Source organism: Caretta caretta, chromosome 7 (assembly GCF_965140235.1).
Source record: "Caretta caretta isolate rCarCar2 chromosome 7, rCarCar1.hap1, whole genome shotgun sequence".
Lineage (NCBI taxonomy): Eukaryota > Metazoa > Chordata > Testudines > Cheloniidae > Caretta > Caretta caretta.
This window is the reverse complement of record NC_134212.1, coordinates 89,008,800-89,030,138: the sequence shown is the minus strand read 5'-3', so window position 1 is coordinate 89,030,138 and position 21,339 is coordinate 89,008,800. Positions and strand designations below refer to the sequence as shown.

Sequence of the window (21,339 nt, the reverse complement as noted above, 5' to 3'; positions counted from 1 at the left end):
AATGGCATATTTTCATTTCCAAATATCTATAAACTTTTGTTGGCAACTGTGTAGGAGCAGGATTTTATATTTGTACTTTTAGAATTAATGTATGATTTGATCATCCTGCCAGCCACCCTTTTTGAATAGTAGAAAGGAATGACCCTCTGGGGCCCTGGTAGAAACGCATCTGACAGACTGTCAGTGTCTGTACTGATATTAAGGCAGGGACAGACCAGAACAATCCTTATGACTGATTATGGTCACCCTTTTGTTTTAGGATAAGTTATAATGTCTACTAGGGTTTCCTATATGTATATATTTCTTTGTTTTAAGGTTTAGTAAGTAAGAGACAGGATCTTGTATTGTGTCTATGTTAAGGAGATTAGAGGAATGTTGAAGGCCCGGGCCACAATGTGAAATGTTTTGATTACAAGATTTAGTAAGATTTAATTTACAATGCCTTTTTTGCTCAACATAAACACTGCTATATACCTTTGAAGGTCTCTGTAAAAGACTGTTTATGTGAATGAGGAATGCATGCATCAGGAAAAGAGAAGGTGTGAAGGCCATTGCTAAAGTCAGATGGTCAAGGAAGGAAGAGTGAAGAAACTTAACGACACCAGAGAACCATCAACGCGCATCCATAAGTGAGGAAGGGCAGATTGACGACTCTGAGGTGGAGGCTGGCACCCCTAAAGACAAGACAATTGATTAAATCAACACCAGGACAGGATGACCCTCTGTGAGGTGTTTTGGAATGTTAACATCAGAAGATAACACCAGTTAAGGAGTAACCGGTCACAAACTGACACAACAATCCATAGAGAAAAAAAGACTATAAGAACAGGGTGCTTGGCCAGGGGACTTTGGGTTGCCACAATTCCAGGAGCATCGGATTGTTACCGACAGAGCCTGACTCCCCTCTGTGACCAATCTGGCTGGCCACTAGATTGATCCAGACTCTGGACTGGTAAGTATAAACATCAACTGGCAGTACTGTGTGTGTGTGTGTGTGTAACTGAAAAGCATACGCTAACTGCTGTATTTTCAATAAATGCAGCATATTGCCTTCTTCCCTGAAAAAGATCCCGTGTGCTTCTTATAAGCTTAACAACTGTATATTTTCCTTCATTTAGCAAGCACAATTTTCCAAGACTAAAAAGAGGTGAACACTACCACATTGTGCCGGGCCATGAAGAGTACCAATATTTCCATCACAAACATTTCCAAACGGACTACTGTTAACATCTGGAGAAGTCCCTGCTACTGACACAATAACCAGGATTTTCAGCTTTCAAACAAGCTCACTTTAACCTTTTAGCTATATGAGAAGTATTACTAGCCTAAACCACCAGTCGCTTCACAGTTCTGTGGAGTGGCTTACTGCAGCAATAAAGTATAAATTACATAGTACTGGAGAGGACCACATTCTAATCTGAGTTATATCCAGCCTTTCCACTGACCGCAAAGAGGTTAGACAAGTGTAACAGAGCAGAATTTGGCCACAAATCATATGAGCGAGTTAAGAATTATTTAGAGGGAGTTTCTAATGTTTTATTTCCTTTGTAATTCCTGTTTTCATTTTAGCAATCAATTTCTGTATTTGAAACCAATATATATGCTGGCAGAACAATTTATACTACCTTTAGTATATGAAATGAGTTATCAGTATTGCTTGCACTGCTTACTGATGCTTGTCTTTAAAAATGATTTTCTCAATATTATGCAATAGTACAGTAGCTGAATAGTCAGTAGTCAAGTACACAGAAGCCAAGTGCATTTATAGAAGCCTTTAAGGAAAAATCTGCTATGATATTTATTTATTTCAATTTATACAAAAACTAAGAGTGTCCATCTAAAGCTCTGGGTATGCTTGATGCACCACCATTCACAATAAACAGACTCCTCTCACTGCTTCAAGAACACAGTACATCAACCTTAGCAAAAATATAAAATCCCCTAAACTCCCCAAGAATTTCAAACTCATCAGAGTCCCTGCTCACCCCCCACATTATCCAACTTCACAAGCCTCCGACTCTTCACAAGCCAGAGAGCCGGAAAAAAGGACTCAATGACCAAACACTTTCTATTAGGGACCAAGGAAGGGAGTGAATGCCAAAGGCAGAAAGTGCCACCCAATGTTTGCACATTAAGTTTAGTTTCCCATTAGCACCAGAAGAAGTATGCATTTACTGCCCTTGTTTCCTATGTGCCAGCAAAACTGTATGTGTGTCTGAAGCAGGGGCCCAATAGCATTAGCAGCCCATAACTCTCATGCCACCAGAGGCGTGTAGCCAACCATCATTCCCCCCAAAATAGTCAGAGCTGGGTGGGAGATGCACTATTTTACATATCTTCCAGCTAACTGTCACTGATAGGTCTTATATGGAACCTAAGCTGGAATTCAAAGCTGCCTTTTCCTGATGAAACCCCAGGGAAAGGAGGTAGCAGTAAAGTTGCTGCTCTTTCCAAGGGGTCAATCTCTCCCCTGCAGCAGTTGTCCCCACGCGTCACCATTGTATATACAACATGTGGAATCCTCTCCCCACTGAGTCAATGCCAAAACTTCCATGGACTTCAGCAGGGTCATAACTTCACCTAAAATCTCTGCTTGTACGTACAGTACTGTAGGAAATGGTCGGAATCATAAAATGGAATAATCATTTTATGCTTTCTATAATGAGACTCTCTGGGAAAGACTCGCTTTATACTTTGGTAAGTGGTTGCGACTTTGCAGGCACTTTTCTAAAAAAGCACAGTTTGATTTGAATAAGCAAAGCCACTCGGACTATACACTGAAGTCTGCATGATAAAACAGCTGGCACTGTTAAATAATTATTAATTCATTTTCAGTACACTTGCATATAAATTTGATTTACAGTAGAAGACATAGGTCTTCTCGTTTAGGTCTGATCATTTGAAATTCTGGCATTGCACTGATGTGTGCCTGTCAGATACCTGAACTTCCTCAGGGCTATATTTTTATTATTAAATGTTTATATAGCACCATAACTGTGCATGGTATTTATGAAATTCCCCCTACTTCCTGTTTCTGGTGAAGTCAGAAACATCACAAGCACTCTCTGGCTTATAGTTTTTCCTTATACCTCAATACGAAGTATAAGTGTAATACCTATCGAAATTCCTTTACTGAAATTAGCTGTTTAGTGGTAGTGTCTCTCTTTAGGATACACATCTTTAAGAACATCTTTAAGATGTTCCCATTTTAGGTTCAGGAATGACATCAATCATCCTGCAGTACAATTCAGAACTTGTAGCAAAGCTTCCAAGGATCATTTAAATTCTTCTCTAAAATCTTTGGGCATGTTTCATGATTGTATTATTCCAGTTCTACAGTGATGTAATTTAACTGAAGAAAATGGAGTTACTTCAGTATAAAACTGGAGTAATGCAATGGTGAATCTGGCCCTTAGTTGAAAATCATGTCTAGCTGTTAAAGAGGTGTCTGAAAATCAGTTTTATGTTTACATATTAGCTATGTTAACTCATCTGCACGGCTTGGGGTTAGAGGATTTATGTGGTGAGGCAGGAAACTATATAGGGTGAATAACTTTAGTTCAGTGGGATTCAGGACCTTTGTAAAATACCACTGCTATCATGATGGTGCCCCAAACTAATAAGTAGAACTGAGACTTTGGAATTTGTCTTTAAACAGCAAGAATTGCTTAATTTCACATTGACTTTGGAGAGGTTGTGCATAATAGGGATTTCTATTGGAGCTAAATGTTCCAGTTTTTCAACTATGTTTGATGTTCAGTGATCCATAGATTTTATGTTAATATAAATGTGTTGCTAAAGTAATTGAAATAGTTTCTACTTTCATTCACACTTGTTTTGCACAAGTGTAATTCCAAGGATTTCAATGGAGCCACTTTATACCTCTTTAATGAGAGGAAAATCAGGACCATTTAAACTTATGTTTAATGTAAATATGTAAGCAGAGGAGTAATTCCTGTAAGTAATTGGAAAAAAAAGGCCACTTAGAATAACACTTGCATGTGTACAATGTAGCAAACACAACGATTTTGATTATAACTTTATAGTTTCCATTGCTACTATGCCAATTATATTTGTGAAAAGAAAATAAATATGCAAGAAGAAATAAATCGGTAGACATAGTGGAAATATGGAGACGAGACAAAATATCCAACAGTGCAAAATGTTTTGCAATTTTTTTCTTTAAATTGGTCTGAATCATGGGGCTTTGTACACCACCAAAACCAACACACATTACAATAATTCTTCAGTAACTCTACGCAATTTCCCCCCTGCACAGATATAAAGCATTAAAATATGTGAATTGCAGCTAGCTAAAACTTGTTATTTATACCAGATCTTCTGTTGTTTTGGACACCCCAAACCTATGCCTAGAAATGTTATTTATACAAATATTTAACAGAATCATTAGGCTCTGGGAAGAAAATTATCCTTTGGAAGTATGAGAAAGAACAAAAAATAAAAAATGTGTTTCAATAAATTGTTACTTCAGAAACTTAGAAACCATAGCTCCATTAGCACAAGATACTGAAATGACTCCGGAGAAGGGGTGAAAACCATCAACTCCTAATTAAGTCAAACAGTAGGTGCAAAAGGGGCTCACTACCTTGTAGGCAGGACAGCATAGTTAGGCTTAGCAGTCTTTTTTTCCCCTTTATCTTTCAAAATAATTTAATTGAACAACAGATTTATTTTTAAGCGTTTTTTTAAACTATTTAAATTTTCCTAGTTGTGCAAAATTATGGGGGGAGGAGTCAAACAATTATTTAATGGCAGCAGCCATTGAGCTTCAAAAAGTTAAAGCTTTATAACCATTTAAACTCATATTGTCAACATCAGATGCCAAATACAGAAAATAAATATCCTTTAATTAAACTCTAATAAGTTCTCAAGCAGCATTTGACTGCTTGCATGTCAATGCAAAGTGCAGTGCACCACAGGTAGATAACTCAATGTGCCATGCACTGCCATCCGGCACAATGTCTTTTGGGAAATTTTTGCTACGTATTCTGAAAAATAGAAATGACTTGCCCAGGGATCTTGGTTTCCTTTACTTGATCTTACTTTATTTGATCTTTGGACTCAAGTTTCCGGTATGCAGCTTTCTCCATCCCATACTGCTACACATATACCATAATTTTGTGCCATTTTTTGAAAATCCCACAAATAAGCATGGCATTTTTTCGTGCCCACCATCTCTGAGAGAAACTCTGCACTACCCTCATGAACGTTTCAAATACTGGATGAATGATTCTCCTGTATTTGCAGACACACAGGAAGTACTGTAACAATGGGGACATGACAATTTCTTCAAAGACAGTTTGCAACGGGACATAGCAAAAAATGATTCAAGGTTGCTGGTGTTCATGGAGCAACTGCAGATAGTGGAGCACTGCTTCTGGCCCGAAGAAATGGGCACTGGCTGGTGGGATTGTCTCGGAATGGGGTGATGAGCAGTGGCTGCATAACTTTTGGATGTGAAAGGCCACATTTCTGGATCTGTGTGCTGAGTTCACACCAGCCCTCCAGCTCAGGGACATCCTAATGAGAACTGCATTGACAGTGGAAAAACAAGTGGTGATCACATTCTGGAATGCCAGATTGCTACTGGTCAATGGGAAATCATTTTGGAGCTGGAAAATCCATACTAGGGGCTGTTATCAGGCAAACATGAAGCGTCATTAATTGTCTCCTACCACACATCACTGTTACTCTTGGCAGTATTACTCTTGAGGGCATTTTGCGCCTAAAAATTCTGTGCCAAAAAATTAAAATTCTGCGCACAATATTTTAAAATTCTGCAAATTGTATTTGTCAAATAAATGTGGAGGCTCCAGCATGGCATTGGGGAGCACAGGCCACTGGCTGTACAGAGGTGGGAGATCACTGTGCAGCCCCCCGCTCAGGATATGGACTCAGCGGTGAGGCTGCACCCAACCCTGATATAGTGCAAGGATGGGGCCTGCCCCAGAAACAACCCAGAGCCCTGCCCCTCCATGCCAGCTACACCAGGTAGGCTCAGCAAGGGAGGATCCAAGAGTGGGTTGAGAGGGTTCTGTGTGGGGCAAGTTGGGTGAAGGCGGCTCAGTGGAGATCTGGGTGCAGAGGGGCTTGTTGGAGGGTTCTCAGTGCCATAGTAATGGGACTCTGCAGGGGGTCCAGGTGAGGTGGTTGGATCTCAGCATGGGGGATAGAGCTTGGCAGTGGGGGTCTGGGTGTGGGGGACTCAATGGTGGGTCCAAATACTGGGGGAGTGGGGCTCAGTGGGGTGGGGATCCAGGTGCAACTGGTTGGGGCTGGGTGGGTGAAGATCTGGGTGTGGGTGGTTCATCGGGGCAGTCCAGGTGCTGGGGCTCATCGGAGAGATTCCGAGTGCGGGGGGTTGAGGCTTGGCAGGAGGGTCTGGGTATGAGGGGGTCTGGATGCATGGGGTTTGGGCAGATGCGGGGAGCAGCTCCCTGTACATCGATCCTTCCCGTGCAGCTGAGGAGCGATGGGCACAGGAAGTGTGTGTGCGGGGGTATTTGCAGAGCTTCCTGAAGCCAGGGGAGAAATCTGGGGGTGGGTCTGACCCGGCCCCAGATGCCATGCAGGGGAAAAGGAAATCCTGTTCTCCCCAGCCCAGCCCGGACTAGCAGCTGAGCCCGGCACAGGGTAGGAGCCACCAGCTGGGTCTTCCGCAGTCCTGCCCCCTGCCTCAGAGTGATTTACCTCTCTGTTTGCTGCCCTGGACAAACAAAACATACTTCTGGGAAGGGTTGCATGACTACCCTTGTGACTTCCCTTTGCTTCCCCATCAGAAAGTCATTTTTCTACAGGGAAACAAAGAGAACTGCAGGGGACATAAATTCTGCACATGTGCAGTGGTGCAGAATTCCCCCAGGAGCGCAGCAGGCAGGACACAGTGGATGGAAGTGCAGCTATGGAAGTGTGCAGGACACGCTGGATGGAAGTGCAGCTATGCAGGAAACTGGTGGGGCGATAGACAGCACACACATATCCCTGGTTTGGCACCAGCCCACCTTACCACAGAGTACATCAACGGAACAGGCTACTTTTCTATGGTTATACAAGCAGGACTGTGGATCACCAGAGGTGCTTCACTGAGATCACTGTGGGCTGGCCAGGGAAGGTGCATGATGCTAATTTCTTTGCTCTGAGTAGAACAGAAGATAAACTGACAATCAAGTTAAATTATTCAAACCCACGTAGCAATTTGCAGTGTGGATAAATATCAACCAAACAGTAGGTTAAAACCAACATACAGATTTCATATAAGGCCACAATTAAATCTGAACTCTCTGGCACCCAGAAAGTCATCCAGAGAGCAACGGAAAAGCAAATGTGTAAGATATCGCTCTGTGTCACATAACAAGTGAGGAGATCAGATGGCATAAAGAGGTGAGCGATGTACTGCAGGTGAAGTATGATGCAAAGTGGAGATGGGTGGGTCACGTAGTTCGCAGGCAAGAGAATAGGTCAGTGGTGGGCAACTTGCAGTCCGGCAGGGTAACCCGCTGGTGGGCCGCCAGACAGTTTGTTTACATTTGCACGACTGCCCACGGCTTCCAGTGGCCACGGTTTGTCGTTCCTGGCTAATGGGAGCTGCAGGAAATGGCGACCAGCATGTCCCTTTGGCCTGCACCACTTCCCACAGCTCCCATTGGCCGGGAACGGCGAACTGCATATGCAAATGTAAACAAAGTGTCTAGCGGCCCACCAGTGGATTACCCTGATAGGCTGCAGGTTGCCCACCACTGCAATAGGTGGACAACCCACATCAGTGACTGGATACCCAGAGACCACAAGCGACCACCGGGCAGGCCGAAAATGAGGTAGACTGATCCCATGACAAAACTCTGGCCAGAAATGGAAAGAACGTGCTTGCAACAAAACAGAATGGTGTGGCATCGACTTGCATTCGTGAAGGGACGGATGAGGACAAGTCAGACAAAGGAGGACAAATCTGAACTCACATCTCCAGACTTGAAAGTTTATGACTCTGCAATGTGGTTCTCACCTGCAAACTTCCATTCCTGAACTAAAACACTGATGACCTACCTGCATACCTTCCTACCCAAATGACACAAAATGAAGGAAGAAGGCACTTTTGTCACAAAAATCAGCTCATTCACAGTCATGAAAACTCAAGGAAGCAGACACTTGATAAAAGAATCCAAAATGCCTTCTCAGAAAATGTAAGACCCCACAAATCTAGAACCCAGTCCTGCAGAACTGCCAGGCTGCTGACAGTTCCATACTGTCACCCAGCAACAGCTGTGACTAGTTTGTGAACCATGTGGACACACACCATGGTAAGTCCGACCTCAAAGGGGCTGACAGGCAGCAACCTTGTGGCTCCTGATCGCCTTCACACCCTATACAAATGTAAGAGGCATTCCAAGAAGTGTCCATGCAACAGCGTGGATCTTCTGTAGCTGCCATGTCCATTTCTTTTCCCTGCTCCTGAACTCCTGGCTTCAACCTTGGCTTAAGCTGGACTTTGCATCCTGACCCAGAGCCTGAAACCTGACTACAAACGCCTCCACTGTTAGTCTCAGATTTGCCCCTGCTCTCACCCAGGTCCCCACTGCCCTTGCATCAGACAAATCATGACTAGTAACAAAATAAATAGCAGCTCTTATTAAGAAGCTCTCCTATAATACTTCATCAGTGGATCTTTAAGCACTTTACAAATAGGAAGATCATTATTGCCATTTGACAAATGGGAAAAGAAAGACACCGAGAGATGAGGTAAAGTTAAATGCTCAAGTTCACACAGCCAGCAAGTCACTGGCAGAATAAGGACTAAATATTGTAAAAGAAGCACAAAATAAGCTATTTTCTTTTGTAAGGCTGTGCCTTCATGCAGCAGAAATTGAAATATAAGTAGTGTGCAGCATCAGCACTTAATGCATAAGAATGGTTAATGAAATTACAATTTATATGACCTTAAATTGAAATGTGATGGTGTCACTTTTTCAAACCATTTCCATTAAGTATTTATTCCAGCCTTTTGGGGATGATAAAGAATTAAATGTTTACTCATTTATGAAGTATTCTCAGATCTATTCCTGTAAGTAATAAATCTATGAGCAAGCACATAACTGTATGCAATTGCAAAGCAATTACAATAGTGATACACTGTACATTTTAAATGAGAACAAGTTACTGCTATAAAAAGGCAACAACTCTACATAAATTGAAAGTGAGGGTTAGGACAAACTACAAAGAAAACTACGATATTACTGTTGTGCTCCTGCATCCTGTTGGAAGACCTCTAAAAGTTACTGAGGTATTGTATAACAGAGAAAATGATGTTATCAACTGCAAAGTTTTACTCTTACCTTTACTCTCACAGTGACAGTAGCAAGTCCTGGAGGCATAGTTCCTCCACTATCAAAGGCTTCCACTAAAAAGGTGAAAGTTGCCTCAGTGCCAGAGAATGACTCATAATCCAAGGATTTTAAAAGTGATAATTCTCCTGTAAACTTGTTCAATGAAAAAAACGGCAGTGCTTCCTGGGTTCGTATCCGATAGGTAACATTTGAACCAAGGTCAACATCCTTTGCCTACAGCAAAAGAGAATTTACTTTAAAACTAAAACTGCAGCATCACAAGGAAAACACCAGTTCGCAATTTTTACAGGACATATATTTGATTTATCTGATATTAGTAAGAACATTTGCTTTCTTTGGTGCAATTCATATTTTTTCATAATTTTAATTGTTAATTTTAACAAAATATATTTCCAGTGGGCTTGAGGAAACCAACGTTTTTTCAAAACCAACTCTGAGAGTCAACAGATGCTGCTATTAAGATATGTTCTACTTGCCTAATTAAGAGATTTGGATAAAAAATTTGAAGGACATTTGAGCTCTTCGGGGCTAAAGTAAACTGGCAATATCAATATAGTAGAGCCTCACTGGAGAATGCAAATGTATTTTAGAAATGTAGTTGACATTTTAAAAAATCTCACATTGTAAAGTATTTCAACAGTACTCTACTTGTGTTTTTATTTTCCATCATTGCTTTTATTAATTAGTAGAAATGTGAGCTCTATGCTTCTAATATTTTTCACTTGCCTGTCCTATGCCAAATATCACATTTTCACAAAGAGAAAAAGGCTTTAAGGAGGTTTGGGTATCACGTCTCCCCCCACATTTTTAATCTCTTATTTTGGTTTTAATGGCAACCAGTTAGATGAGAACAGCCTCACAAAATAATATTAACAAAACATTTTCTTTGCTCCAGAGTGCCTTACCTCTATTCGCAGGAAGACTGTGCCAGGTGGTAGAGTTTCTGGAACACAGACAGTGTAGGAGGCATTAGTGAACATAGGGCTGTTGTCATCAATATCCAGAACTCTGATTGCCAGAGTTAATGTTGAACGTCGGGGGTCCACAGCTCCATCTGTTGCTTCAACAGTAAGTTCATAATAGTCCCTTGTTTCTCTGTTCAGTTTAACTGCTGTGTAAATGCTACCATTTGATGTGATGCGGAAAATGTTGTTGAAGTTTACCAAGCTGTAATGTACTTGGCCATTTACTGCAGCATCTGGGTCTGTAGCCTAAAATAAAAGAAAAGGCCATATTGTTTTAAAATACATTTGAAAGGTATGTGGATTAGATTCAGACATGATCAGTGAGTCTTTTATTCTACTTTCTAATATAAAAGAATCCAAAGGACATAGAAGTCAATGGAAATCTTTCCATTGACTTCAGTGTTTTGTGGATGAGGCTTCAAGTTTCCACTTGCACCTGACATACAGTATGAATTTAGTTTGTGAAAACTGTTGGAATAAGTATGGAAGGGATTATCTTGGAAAGCGGGGCAGCTTAGATTTGCCTATGTATATTACATCAAACCTTGTGATTGTTAATAAACTTTGTTAATTGGGTCTGCTGACTTCTTAATTCTTTTGAACAACACACGTAACAGGCCTTATTTCATTAGTCACAATGAGTTATTTACAAACAACACTTTCAACATATTACATAAAGATCTAAATTTAGCACCTCTTGTTCTCTTCAACCTACTTCTGAGCAAAAAATGTTAGTGTTGAAAAATAATTATTTTTGATTATTATTCCTTAGTTGCAGCTTTGCAAAATCACGGCATTTACCAGCCTTGGCAAAAATTCTATTAACTTGTTGTAGCAGACAATATTGATGATTTGGTTGACCATGGTACAGTATAATTAAACACACAAAATGCATTTAAGTTGTAGCATGAATCAAAAGCAAGTGAGAGGGCGTACCTAAGTTGCCATAATGCCTTTAATTCAGCCCCTCTTTACTTAGATGTTGCTGCAACCACAAGAGAATGTGTGCATTGTATTGCAAGTCTCTGATTTCAGTTACTGTTAAGGGAATTCATATGCTCAAATTGAGGAAAGAGCATATCAGCCAGACTCTTCCCCCATGCTTGCAAGCCCTTGAAGCAGTCCACTGGAGCAATGGGGCCATAATGCCTTTGTATTTTCCCAGCTGAGAATTGCTCCAATATTGGGGAGTTCCAATTTGATGCAGAACTGGAATAGCCACATCCTACGCAACCCATCTTCAAGCACCAAGTTTAGACACATAGCAGGATACTGCTGTGTTGTCATGATCTCTGATGGACATAACTACTCTTAATGGAAATAGCTGAGAGAGTACTGAGTGCTCGAAACTGTACCAAGTACTGGGCCAATGGAAAATTGACCTCTGGATCAGAGCCTCTGAGATTTCCCTGCCTCAGCAATGCCCAATAGTACAACTAAGAATCTGGGTCTATGTCTTATGAGATGCTGAATCTGAAGAAAAGTCTTCAAGAACCCATTTCTGCTCCTACTAAATATCAGTAGGAAAACTCCAATTTAATTTCAAGTGTCACAGAATACAGGCTGCATACAAGAAATTAATAATGGTGTGTTCAGTGAGGTAACTTATGTGTTTTAATTTATTATTACAACTCTTACTATTTTAGTACTTTTACACACTTTCTCCTTGAAGTTTCATATCATTTTTATAGTTTATTTACTGGTTATGTTCTTTAAACTTTATTGGTATTTACATGACCAAGACAGTAACCATGTCATGAAAGGTTTATTCTATATTTGCTGATAGCATTATTTGCAAGCATGTTTTTGTGCATTTTCTTGGCATCATGTCACAAATGTGTAAACATCTTTGAGGTAATTTAAAACAGGATGTAGGATGACTCAGACCATAAAATCCCTAGTGTGCTAGGTTACTGATTTTAACACACAAAATAGTTCTTACAGTTACACTGAAGAATGTGAATAATTTTCATTCACATGGTAAACTGAAATCTAGAGAAAACAAAAGAATTGCTCCAGTTTTTAAATGTTGGGTCTGCAAACTTTGTCACTTTGGATGGGCTAGCACCAGCAGGAGAGTGAATTTGTGTGGGGGGGTGGAGGGTGAGAAAACCTGGATTTGTGCTGGAAATGGCCCACCTGTTGATCACTTTAGATAAGCTATTACCAGCAGGACAGTGGGGTGGGAGGAGGTATTGTTTCATATTCTCTGTGTGTATATAAAGTCTGCTGCAGTTTCCACGGTATGCATCTGATGAAGTGAGCTGTAGCTCACGAAAGCTCATGCTCAAATAAATTGGTTAGTCTCTAAGGTGCCACAAGTACTCCTTTTCTTTTTGCGAATACAGACTAACACGGCTGTTCCTCTGAAACCTGCCATTTGCTAGATAAATTGTTCTAAGTTCAGAATTTCAGCGCACTATACAAGAGATATAGATGAATCTTCAGGAGAAAGCTACAGAACAAATGATTATCAATGCGTGAAATTAAAAGAATTTAGCGACTTAGTCCAGATAAGCACCAAAAATTCCAGATATTTCAAACTTTATCTAAACTACTCCAGTCTGAAAAATTGCCCTGGAGTGGAATGCAACACAGAATTGGACATTTTTAGTTCCAAACAGGCCTGTAACACTATTCCCTGAGACAGACTTGGGCTCCTTTTTTTATACTTTCCACTTCCACTTCCACCTTAGCACGGAAAGAAGTGAACATACATAAGAAAAAAAAATACTTTAAAATAGTATTCCAACTTTTGTGATTATTTGGTTTAGTTCAAGTTTTGGGTAACATTATTTTACGCATACTAGTGTATCCAACCCATACATAGGATAGTCTAAATATTGGCAAAATAAACTTGCCTACATATAAGTGGTATCCATTTTATTTTTTAGTAGAGGGCATGCAATTCAGATAATCATCTCATATTAACTACTACAGTCTTAACATAGTTTGAGTGTTGGCCTGTTCTCTTTCCTCTTTGTTAATTAAATGAAGTCATGAATAATGTCATTTAAGTTAAGTGTATTTTGTGAGCAAGGTAGCTTCATTTGCTTAAATGAGCCTCCAGAAGTTCAGGAAAATAACAAAACAAAAATCTCTGATTATCAGCACTACTATCAGGAAGTTTTCATGAATGTTTAATATCCTACCAAAGTGTTCGGTGTGAGACACTATAATGAAACAATTTATCTTCCTAGAAATCAATTAAAAGTTAATTAAAATGGTTAACAAGAAAAAGCATACTCTTTCCCCCTTATACTACATCAATTCAATAAGCAGTAGTGGCTGCAACTTTATAATGATCTATCTATAGTTAACACATCTTTGTAATCAGCATCTTACAACCTGCATCTGATCTGTGCCTACTTAGTTTGCAAGTGCTTCTACTCCCATGTACGTAGTTTGGTTTTGTGAAGAAAGATCTCAGTGGATGAGACACTGGAGAATTACCAGAAAAGGTGATGACATCAGCTAGTTGATGAGAAAACTAAAACTTGGAAAAGCAAAATAAATAAAAAAAATCTGTTTGGGGATAAGTAAGCATAGAGGAAATACAGAGTATGGTATTGGGATTTTAGCTGAGATAGGAGCAGCAAGCTGCATTTCCACAGTCTTAATCCATGTCAGACGTGTATGAGGCTGAGGTATATGTTTAAATGACTTCAGTTTAAGCCAGAGCCACATGATAGCAATTAAACAGCTGCTAGCTGGATTACAATCAGCCCTCTTTAAGATAACAATAGTGATCTGGGAAAAGATTTATTGCTGTAGAAAATTAAACTACTAAATTAAACGGTGTAAAGTTTATTTCTCTCTCTAACAAGAAAATAAAATTTTCAAAAGATTACTATATTTTTAATGGTGCTCACTTTAAATGACAGCCCAAAACCTTAACATTTGGACCCTGTTTCCTGAAAGCCATGAATGCTCATTTTGTAAAATCAATTGTTTATGTTTCTGGACATACACTTATTTTACAAGTTTCACAGGAATATCAATGCTTGGTCCTGATTCTTATCTCATTTATAGCGGCATGCAAATAATCAGATGTTCTGTGAATGAAGTCAATGCAGTTGCACCTATGTAAAATTGGTGAAAGATCAAAATCAGGCCCAGTATTAATTTATTATAGTCCCTCTGTGCATTGCTACATACTAGTTCAGTATTTCTACAGGACAAGAGTCCAAGGTTAAAAAGAATATTCTAATGAAACCCTGAAATAGTTCCCTTAATAAAAATTACATATACTTTGTCTAGTAAAATTCCCACCCTATAGCTTGTATTATTATCCATGTAAAAGACACAAAACCACCTTCACCCAAAATTCACTGACTGAAGTCAAGAGATGTAAGCCAGGGATAAATACAGACCATCAACACTGCTGCTCTATTCTAAATATTATCCAATAACTGGGAAGGGATTATGTGCTGCTGTTCTTGGAGGAGCAGCACACACAGGTGGAGCCCTGGAGAGAGAAAGGGAAGAGTCCTGGGATTCTGGGCTGGTGCATAAATAAAAGTAGCTCAAAGCTCTTCTAAATTACAGTTCCTCTTCCTGGGCTGCCTATGGGTAGAACTGCAAACTGGAGGTCCTCAGAATGGTCATAACCTCATGTCCCATGGCCCTGTCCCCTACACTGGGGTTTGCAACAGTTCCTGTGCGAGGTAGCCTACAGATGTCTTATGGAGTGCCCGTGCTAGGGAAATTCTCCCCTGGACAGTTAAGAGGTTTTATATCAGTGTACAGGAGTTGTAGTGGGAAGGAGAATCCCTCCTCTGTTTCTTCTCTCTTTTTAATTCGTTAATTAATTAATTAAATGCCTTGTAATATCCATGTTGTATTTAGGACCCTAATTTATAATATACTATGCATTTAGTGAGACATCAGTTACATTATTTGGTGTATAAAAATATTTGCTAACACATTTATGTACAAATATACACCATTGATCATTGAGAAAGGAGCATTATAATCTTATAAATAGAAAAATAAGAAAATACTGAAGCTATTTATCTGTGATAACAGCCCTCAGACAAATGGTTTGACAAACTGATACTAAGCAATGATAAACCAAGTTTAAGCAAGTAACTAGGATACCTGTCTGTCATAACCATAGGGGTAGCCTAAATTCCTCCTTACCTGTAAGGGGTTAAGAAGCTCAAGTAACCAGGTTGGCACCTGACCAAAGGAACCAATGGGAACAAAAGATACTTTCAAATCTGGGTGTGGGGAGAGGTTTTGTTTTGGGTTCTTTGTTTTTCTGTGCCATTCGCTCTTAGGACTAAGAGGGACCGGACATCAATCCATGTTCTCCAAATCTTCCTGAACAAGTCTCTCCTGTTTCAAACTTGTAAGTAACAGCCAGGCAAGGCATATTAGTTTACCTGTGTTTTCTCAACTTGTGAATTTTCCCTTTGCTACAGGGAGGTTTATCCCTGTCTTGTTGTAACTTTGAAACTAAGGCTAGAGGGGGTTCCTCTGTGCTCTTTGAATTTTCTGCTACTCTGTAAGGTTAACTACCAGCCTAAGTTTACAGAGGTGATACTTTTACCTTTTTCTCTTTAAATAAAATCCTTCTTTTAAAGAACCTGACTGATTTTTCTATTGTTCTAAGACCCAGGGGTTTGGGTCTGTAGTTCCTTTTTAGCCAATTGGTGAGGATATTATTCTCAAGCATCCCCAGGAAAGGCTTGGGGGAATATTTTGGGGGAAATAGGACTCCAAGTAGTTCTTTCCCTGATTGTTTGTTAAATCACTTGGTGGTGGCAGTGATCCCAAGGCAAGAAGGGAATCTGTGCCTTGGGGAAGTTTTAACCTAAGCTGGTAAGAATAAGCTTAGGGGTCTTTCATGCGGGTCCTCACATCTGTACCCCAGAGTTCAGAGTGGGGAAGAACTGTGACACTGTCTAAACGTTATACACCAGATCCATACCTGCTGTAAATTGTCATAGTTCTAATTTACATCAGCTGAGGGTCTGGTCCTATAGACTTTAGGTATGTACGGGTGGGTGAGGCTAACAATTAAAACAACAATAGGATAATGTGCCAGGGTTCACAGATCTTTTGGCATTTCCTTGATGTCTGTCACACCTTGCCACAATGGTGTCACTAGAAGGAAACCTTCCTGAGACTGGACACAGTATGTTTAATCTGCCTTGTAACCCTGGATGTCTTGTGGCTGTGCAGCTTTGATTCAGAGCTTTGACCCCAACAACCTGCTAGCTGCTCACAAGCCTCACCCTGACTTTGCCCAATCTGGTTACTCCTTGCAGGCTGACCTAGTACCCTTCCAGCCCCGAACTCATCCCCAAATCGTCCTACTGAAGGGACCAGTCTCTCTCACTGGACCTTTACAGAAACAGTAAAACACTTCAGCCTGTTAGCTTTCTAGAAGCACTCACACAGTATTGAACTCACACAGCACTGTGATTTATAATGAATGCAGAGCAAGTTTAATAACAAAAGATCATGGGTTAAGTGATACCAAGTGTCAAGGTTCCTTCCCCACTCTGAACTCTAGGGTACAGGTGTGGGGACCTGCATGAAAGACCCCCTAAGCTTATTTTTACCAGCTTAGGTTAAAACTTCCCCAAGGTACAAACTATTTTACCTTTTGTCCCTTGACTTTATTGCTACCACCACCAAGCATCTAACGAAATATAACCGGGAAAGAACGCACTTGGAAATGTCTTTCCCCCCCAAATCCCCTCAAGCCCTACACCCCCTTTCCTGGGGAAGGCTTGATAAAAATCCTCAACAATTTGCACAGGTGAACAAAGATCCAAACCCTTGGATCTTAAGAACAAGGAAAAAGCAATCAGGTTCTTAAAAGAAGAATTTTAATTAAAGAAAAGGTAAAAGAATCACCTCTGTAAAATCAGGATGGTAAATACCTTACAGGGTAATCAGATTCAAAACATAGAGAATCCCTCTAGGCAAAACCTTAAGTTACAAAAAGACACAAAAACAGGAATATACATTCCATTCAGCACAACTTATTTTATCAGCCATTTAAACAAAACAGAATCTAACGCATATCTAACTAGATTGCTTACTGATTTTTTACAGGAGTTCTGACCTGCATTCCTGCTCTGGTCCCGGCAAAAGAAGAACCACACAGACAGAGAGAACCCTTTGTTCCCCCTCCCCCTCCAGCTTTGAAAGTATCTTGTCTCCTCATTGGTCATTTTGGTCAGGTGCCAGCGAGGTTATCTTTAGCTTCTTAACCCTTTACAGGTGAAAGGGTTTTTTCCTCTGGCCAGGAGGGATTTAAAGGTGGTTAGCCTTCCCTTTATATTTATGACACCAAGTAAAAGAAAAAGGCAAAGATGGTTACAAAAGCAAATAAAAGTGCAAATATTAATCTAAACCCTACAACTTAATCTAGCAAGATACAGTCTTAGTTCAAGATCATTTTTCTCTCACCCACAATCTCCTTTCCAGCTTTTACTGACCAGTCTGTCCGGTACCCAGCACAGATGTCAAATTACTTACTTTCTTTGTCTCCTAAGGTGAAGGATAAAAGATGGAGTCTCTCTCTGTTCCTTAGATCCACAAAGGGGTTGCTTTAGTCCTATAAATCAGGAAGGCCTCTTGAGGATTCAATCTCCTGTCTCTCTCTGAGGTGCAGGAGCCTTGTTAATATTGTCTCTCACGTTCAGGATCAGGATAACCACTGCTGGTTTACCCTGATGGCTTTGTTTACTACTATGTAAACTGAAATAAACCCACATTCCTTTGTCTAGGAAAGACCTGTTTATCACCTTTACCTAAGGTGGGCTGTCTGGTCTTTACCAAGTTCTAATAATATCATAGAGAGAGAATTCATAACTTCACATATAATGTTAACACATGCATCTTACAATGATATTAGGAACCAGTATGTTATAAGCTTTCATATGATACCTCATAAGGAATAATTTATACTATTATAATATTATGCTAGATATTATTGCAGTAGTGTGTAGGGCATGAATACTGGGGTACTTAGGGTTCCAGCCTTTACAGGAGTTTGTTGGTCCTGTTTTAACCTGAACTAAATGATTGGCAATTAACTTAACTAGCACAATTGTAAATGCTTCTCTAGACACACTTGTTTCAGTCTGGTTTACCCCAGAAGTCAGCCAATTATTAATTGCTAATGCTAAGTCCTGAGGTAAATCGCAAAAACATTTGTGTACTGAAACAAACATTTGTGGAGTATCCGGACCACCGTTACAACTGTGTTAGTAACTATGTTCACTGGCAAGGAATTAACTCTAGTTAAAGTAGGACCATAAATCCAAATCTCATTATTGTTAACTCTCATAACATTTGGAGTCAAGAGATTGTGAGAATCTCAGCTTTATTTTAACAAGATGCAAAATTTTCTCTCTCATGGTTGCAGCAAATAGCCTAAAAATGTGACTAGAGTGTACTTTAAAGTCTTAGAAATCAGAAGACAAACCAAAAGAATTCCAAATGATTATTTTTTAAAAGTCTCATGATTTAAAAAAAAAATTATGAGTCCTTGTGGCACCTTAGAGACTAACAAATTTGTTAAGGAGGTGATAGTCTCTAAGGTGCCACAAGGACTCCTTGGTTTTTTTGCTGACACAGATTAATGCGGCTACCACTGAAACCTGTCACCATGCAACGTCATGATTTTAAATCATTCTTGTGATTTTTGGAGCTTGAGTCATGATTTTGGCAGGGGTATTGCATGATCTACTGTGGCAGCCTGGAATGTTTCCAGATGTGTATCTGCAGTGAAATGGATCCACTGGTTTTCCCGCTACTTTGCACTGCTGGAGTGACCCTAAAGCAGATAGAGAAGGGGACAAGAGCTGTCATGATCTATTGAGATATAAATTTCTAAACAAATATATATTTGAATTCATACTATGAGATACTCCAGTCATCCTTTATTTACAAACTTTTATATATAAACTTTTATAGTCATAGCTTAACATTTTGAGGGCTAAAGTCAAGTATGAGTTATGAGAATCAGTCTTATGAAAGAAAATAACTAACCTAAAAGAGTACTTTCCATAGTAAATACAATTTAGCATACAGGAGTATCGTTATGTGATATTACATTTCAGACAATCAAAATTGGTTTTGACATAAAAAAGCTGTAGCAAAATATAAATTTAGCAAATTCATTTGGTCTTATTTAGTTAACAATTTGTAACTACAGAGATAATTAACCATTTTTAAAGATGAAAATGAAGTTTCACCGATTTTCTCAAAGAATCACATATTTTGGGCATATACAATATACTATTTTTATACGAAAATTGTTTCCAACAGAGTCTAAGACCAGTTAAGGGCATTATAATCTGTAGAAAAGCAGTTCCAGAACTCTAGTCTGTGAAGCACTCAATGGTAACATGGTACTGGCTGTTCTTGTTTGCAGCTCTTACATCACACTAAGACGGATAAGAAATCATTAATATTTCCCCTAATTTCACATATATACTTGTTTAGTTACCACAAGGAGTTTTATTATCACAAAAGGGTGGGGGTGAGGGAGTGCACACAATCACAAACAGGAAGCAGGGAATTAGTTTATAAAACAATTTCGCTATTAACATGTGGTCCCAGTCTATAAAAAAAAGTTTGAAAAACCCTTCTGTGAGCTGAGTTAGTCCTGCCGGCATATGCCATGGTCTTGCAAATTCCTACTAGTTTGGTCACAATATGTTTAATAGGATTAACTATTTCCAAATGCTTAGCCATATTATTCTCAGTATTCAGTTACTAGTTGTGAAGAGATCTTTATTAGGTAATTAGGTTAGGCAGGAAGCGTCATGTCAGGGAAGTAAGGCCAGCATTTTATCTATGAATCCATTTAGCCTATGCTCTTTACTTTCCGTGTGAATATTTACATTTATCTGTTAAGTCGAACCCTAAATTCCTAAATACAATATTTCATCTATTTGATTCATTGTTATTAAAGGTGATACATATGCTGCTGGCTCTCTAATCTAATTATGTTAATTGAGAAGTATAATAAGTAAGTTATTTTGAAGACTCCGTGGTAGCTGCTATTTTCTGATCCATGTGACCATTCTCATTTGTGTCTTACACAGTGAAGGTAACTCAGATACAGATGCTATGCTTATAAAGTAGTATATGATTTAAAAAAAAACTTGCAAAAGGCCTAGGACTAAAATCATACCACTTCCTTTCAGCTTACTTACAAAAAATATATCCAATGCTATGTGCATTCTATGATTCTTGACTCCATCTACTGTAACAGGATTCTGCTCTAGAATCCAACCTTTCATTTATGTTTCAACTATGTTCATAGAATATCAGGGTTGGAAGGGACCTCAGGAGGTCATCTAGTCCAACCCCCTGCTCAAAGCAGGACCAATCCCCAACTTAATCATCCCAACCAGGGCTTTGACAAGACTGACCTTAAAAACTTCTACAGAAAGAGATTCTACCACCTCCCTAGGTAACCTATTCCAGTGTTTCACCACCCTCCTAGTGAAAAAGTTTTTCCTAATATACAACCTAAACCTCCCCCGCTGCAACTTGAGACCATTACTCTTTGTTCTGTCATCTGCTACCACTGAGAACAGTCTAGATCCATCCTCTTTTGAACCCCCTTTCAGGTAGTTGAAAGCAGCTATCAAATCCCCCCTCATTCTTCTCTTCCGCAGACTAAACAATCCCAGTTCCCTCAGCCTCTCCTCATAAGTCATGTGTTCCAGTCCCCTAATCATTTTTGTTGCCCTCCGCTGGATGTTTTCCAATTTTTCCACATCCTTCTTGTAGTTTGGGGCCCAAAACTGGACACGGTACTCCAGATGAGGTCTCACCAATGTTGAATAGAGGAGAACGATCATGTCGCTCAATCTGCTGGCAATGCCCCTACTTATACATCCCAAAATGCCATTTGCCTTCTTGGCAACAAGGGCACACTGTTGACTCATATCCAACTTCTTGTCCACTGTAACCCCTAGGTCCTTTACTGCAGAACTGCTGCCTAGCCACTCCGTCCCTAGTCTGTAGTGATGCAT

General features: G+C 39.7%; 1 protein-coding gene across 7 annotated transcripts in view; it reads right to left on the bottom strand.

The window, feature by feature from the left end:
* The window catches only part of PCDH15 (protocadherin related 15), a 1,356,473-nt gene that overhangs the window by 221,053 nt on the left and 1,114,081 nt on the right, over positions 1 to 21,339 (bottom strand). For all 7 annotated transcript variants that reach the window (XM_048859211.2, XM_075130916.1, XM_048859220.2 and 4 more), the window contains 2 exons: positions 10,265 to 10,570; positions 9,348 to 9,572 (listed from right to left, as the gene is read on the bottom strand). In XM_048859211.2, coding sequence (XP_048715168.2) covers positions 9,348 to 9,572; positions 10,265 to 10,570 — 531 coding nt within the window. The remainder of the gene's footprint in view (positions 1 to 9,347; positions 9,573 to 10,264; positions 10,571 to 21,339) is intronic.